A 4,707-nucleotide genomic window follows, 5' to 3' on the forward strand; every position below is an offset into this window, starting at 1 on the left:
TCTTGCATTGTTAACATACCAGACGGCTCTCCTGTCAGTATTGCCGAAGATCACGGGAGGCCGGCGGCGATCAAGCCCGCTCCTCCTGCGGTCTACCTCCCGCTGTGTCTAATCACAGCTGGATCGCGTGCACATAATCACGTAGATCTACGTGATTATGTGCAGCCGAGCCGCTCTGCCTCAGTAAATCTGCGTTGGGCGGTCGGCAAGTGGTTAGTTAATACAGAGTTGCATTAATTTGTAAAAATATAGAATATAAATACAGCACAATCTGTGTATATCCAAAAATTGCTACACATGTGACATGTGAATCAGTAATAATAATAATAGGTGACAAAATCAAATACAAATACTCATACTGAAAAGCATACAATGTAACTATTGTACACAAGAAAACAAAACCAAACAGAAAGGGATCAAAAAGCCTTCAGCGATATTCATACAGTCCAAAAGTGAATGAATGAATCCTGCCACCTCTGTGAAATGATTATCTCGGGAACAGGTGCTCAAAATCAATCCACCACCAGGGACTCCTAGCAGCTCACCTCCAGCTTTGACTCCTGTTTCACCAGAGAGTCAAAGCATGCGGTTCCCCATTAGGGATAATCAGATTCCGGATGGATAGTTGTCTCTGGATGTATCAAACTTCCATTGTATCCTCATACATGACACTCGACCATAGGGAACAAAATAGACATATCTATGCTCGCTTTAAAAATGTTTATTTTCAGCACAAGTATAAAAAGAGCTCACTCACATAATACAGCACTAAGCCGTGCCAGCTGCAGTAGGCTTGATATATAAATCCACCGGCTCACAGCCCTTAGATCAGCGATGGTCATCGTGGGTAAAGTCAGATATCAGCTTCCTGCCTCCAGACGCGTTGCGTCTTCAAAAAGACTTCTTCAGTGGGGTCATCGCATAATTTGTGTCTTTTGTATCTGCCTGCAATTCAGCTTTAAAGTAAAATCATGTAAATATGGTTGGGCATTTCTCCATCAAAGTATTTGCAGGATATTAGGAACCAGCAAGTGACTCAACTTGCTAGCAGCTATGCCGCAGTGAAATAGACGTTCTTTGTGGAGTTGGCCTTCCCATTTTTCCCCCAGGCCCTGCACCTTTTTTTCTTATGCCTCTTTTGCAGATAATTAATTTGTATGTTCTCAAAACAATTGCTTTGCTCGACATTTGTTAATTTTAGACTAGGACAGGCCTTTGAAGGTATGGCCGCAAGCTGCGCCATAGACCAAGGAAGTATCTAGATTCAATACAACCGGCGTAGGTTTTAATATCAGTCATAGAATTATTTACAAGTGTGCGTATTGAAATAAAGTTGAAACATTGTAAGTACGGTACCATCAGTGTGCAATACAATGCTGCTTCTGCAGCTCATTATATTTAACAAGGGCTGTGACATTTGCTAAATGCCATTTTCATGCAATTTAGCCAATTATCCTGAAGTTAAAAAAAAAAAAGTATTGGGATAATTGAATGTCCATATTTCTCGCTATCTCCTAAATTTGTATAGCTAGGTAAATGTTCAAAGCCCTCTGCACTATATTACTTTAGCTCCAGTGTTCCATGGACTGTGATAATATAAAAAACGTTCTTTTTTTCCACATTTAGAAATGACTGGTTTATACAGCAAGTGATATCCAATTCCCGCTTTGATCTGCTATTTAATGTTTGTGTCATGGGCTAAATATGACATTTTAAAATTAATAGATGGTAATTTATCTCGTAGCTCCTCGGGTCTAAGCGGAAAGCCATTCATTTTCAATTGGCAATGAGGAAATGTGATTTGGCTGTGGTTATAATCAGGAATTGGTAAGTATGATCTTGGAGGACTGATAGGGTTTAAAAGGGATGCCATTCAATGGGGCACAGGAAAACTATTTTTTGCACATATTTATAGGTCTTACCTATTTATACACTTTACCTGTTTACAACAAAAGCTACATTTTATGTTTTATGTAAAAGAAGAAACCACTGATAGGGCTGTTAATACTATAATGGTAGCTGCAGGCAAATGGCTGTGGCAGATGGTTTAGAGGGAGCATCAAGCTTCAAAATCAATATAGAACTTGGGCTGCAGAACTTCTTTTGTTGCTGCTGTATTATCCTTCTGTGGTGTGGGCAGGATTAAATTGAATATTTAATAATGCAGAAGTGCAGCAGCCATCTTTAGGGAGACTATTCTGCAATGCTCATCTATGAAGTGTCTCCAGTGCAGGGGGCAGCCATTTTGGCTGGGTCTGGGTTGTTCCTTGGAGGAGAATTGGATTCTGCAAAAAAGCAAGGAGAGGAGGGTCTGCAGGATGCTAAGGGGAGAGAGAGGACAGTCTTAACCACTTCCCGCCCATGCTATAGCTGAAAGACAGCTACAGCATGGGCTTACTTTGCCGGGAGGGCATACATTGACGCCCTCCCATGATCGCGCCTCAGCTGATCACAGCTCGGGGTAAAGGGCCAATCACAGCGACCCTTTGCCACGTGATCAGCTGTGTCCAATGACAGCTGATTATGATGTAAACACAAGCCAGTTATCGGCTTTCCTTTCTTCACACTGATACCGCCTTGTGTTAAAGGGACATCTACCCTGAAAATCAGGGAATTGATTATCAGTGTCCTGAATATCAGTGCACTTTTTGCAGTGCCAAACGGTTTTTATCAGTGCTGTCAATCAGTGCCCATCAGTGCCTCCTCAGCAGTGTCACCTATCAGTGCTGCCTATCAGTGCCCACCAGTGCCACCTACCAGTGCCTATTAGTGCTGCCTATCTGTGCTGCCTATTATTGCCACCTATCAGTGTGCTTCAGTGCCACCTATCAGAGCCCAGCATTGCCACCTATCAGTGCCACCTTTTAGTGCCCTTTAGTGACACCTATCAATGACCCTTCATCAGTACCCACTAGTGCTGCCTATCAGTGCTCATCAGTGTCACCTCATCAGTGCCCATCAGTGCAGCCTCATCAGAGCACATCAGTGAAGGAGAAAAATTACTTGTTTGCAATTTTTTTTTTTTTTTTAGAGATCCAGATTGTTTTTTATTTTAAGAAATTTAGATCCTTGAAGGGTACAGCATCACACAGATTATTTGTCCAATGGCTTTGGCAGGCAAGTTGGAGCGGAACTTCGCACAGACCATGCCACTGTTGCCATGAGCTCTGGTCACCTTCCCCCAGATCACACGAGTTTTGTTATGTTTACTACCTGGGGTCACTGTGTTATTTTTTGCTTTGTATACATAGGCGCATCTCTTGCCCAAGTAGAAATCTGTCTCATCCTGGGCGTGGACCCCTTCGATTTTCAGCAGGGCCGTGTGTTCCCGCTGATTTTGGAGGCCTCTCTTGTAGCCAGCAAAGGTTGCTTTACACCACAGTCTGCCAGACATTTTGTACAGTCAATGTCCAGATGCAGACAGAACCGCACTGGATTTCAAGATGGAGGAAAAGCTGTTTGCAAAATTTTATAACAAACTATGAAAAATGTTTTTTTTTTTTTTTAAATGTTCAGACTTTTTTTGTTTGTTTAGCAAAAAATGAAAATCCAGTGGTGATTATATACCACCAAAAGAAAGCTCTATTTGTGTGGAAAAAAATGATTTGGGTACAGTGTTGCATGACCGTGCAATTGTCATTGAAAGTGTGACAGTGCTGAAAGCTGAAAATTGGCCTGGGCAAGAAGGGGCCAAAAGTGCCCAGTAGGCAAGTGGTTAAAGGAGATGGAGTGGGAAAAAGAGACTGGACTGCTGGCTGAATGAAGAGACTGAACTGTTGGCTGAACAGAACCCTGCCATAGCTGACTACAATCGGGTGAGACCCCAGGGAGACTGGTCATCACAGGACCATGCCTCAGAGATGGGAACTTTCTCCTGGGGGAGGTGTGAGGTGTTATTTGGAAGCCTGGTGGGATCAGACTGTACCAGAGAGCACCCCCCATTACTTTTAAGGAAGGAAAAGAGTGACTGTCTAAGAAGCATTGAAAGAGAGACATCACAGCAACTTATATCACTGTCTGAGGACTTGAAATGAATCAAACTGCAAGTGCGGAGACCCAGAAGAGGCTGTCCTGGCTCTGGTAAGAGATTATTATTGCACAAATTAATCTGTTGTCTGCTGGGAACTGTTGTGTTTTCTTCACTGTTCCCAACTTTGTTTTCTTTTTCATAATTCACTGGCCAGTGTTATAGCAAGCTGGGTCTGTCATTATATATTGTTTCTGGTTAAAAGCAATACAGATCTGTTAATTACCGATAGTCAAAATATTGGGGGTGTTTAGTAACTTTATTGTTTTATTGAATGTTTGTATAAGTACATTTGCTAATCCTCTTTTATTTTAGGCTATGCTTGGCCTAATAAATTCTTTGAACTACCTCAAGGTGTGTCAGTAAGTGCTGGGTGAATGAGGTGTGACATCTTCAGGAGTGTAGAGAAATCACAAAACAATTTAGTGGCTCCTCTTGCGGTAGCGCTACAAATACTTTTACTATTTTCCCACTTTCTCTCCTCCTCTGAACATTTCTGGCTAAATTAAAGAAGAAACTGCAGCCTGGAGCAGAGTTGACAGCGAGGCTGGTATACAGTTCCAAGCGAGGTCTGCAGCGCAGGGACCCGACAGCGAGGAGAGATGATGTCCCCATTACACGACGCGTTTCCCAGCATGCTTGCTGCGATGGCAGCGCTCCTTCTTCAAGTGATGGGGACA

At 42.7% G+C, this 4,707-nt stretch overlaps 1 protein-coding gene across 1 annotated transcript; it reads right to left on the reverse strand.

Annotated features, from left to right (window-relative positions):
- Positions 1–3,060: 3,060 nt before the first annotated feature.
- On the reverse strand, positions 3,061–3,456 carry LOC309565804 (large ribosomal subunit protein eL33-like). The gene has a single exon (XM_082270807.1). It carries the CDS (start codon positions 3,392–3,394, stop codon positions 3,062–3,064), a length of 333 nt encoding a protein of 110 aa, XP_082126933.1. The 5' UTR covers positions 3,395–3,456; the 3' UTR covers position 3,061.
- Between the last annotated feature and the right edge of the window lie 1,251 nt (positions 3,457–4,707).

Source organism: Pelophylax lessonae (assembly GCF_965119305.1).
Source record: "Pelophylax lessonae genome assembly, chromosome: 10".
Taxonomy (NCBI): Eukaryota; Metazoa; Chordata; class Amphibia; order Anura; family Ranidae; genus Pelophylax; species Pelophylax lessonae.

Bases quoted from the DNA above. Each gene is read 5' to 3' on its own strand.
- LOC309565804 (XM_082270807.1), bottom strand. From the start codon at position 3,394: ATGTCTGGCAGACTGTGGTGTAAAGCAACCTTTGCTGGCTACAAGAGA.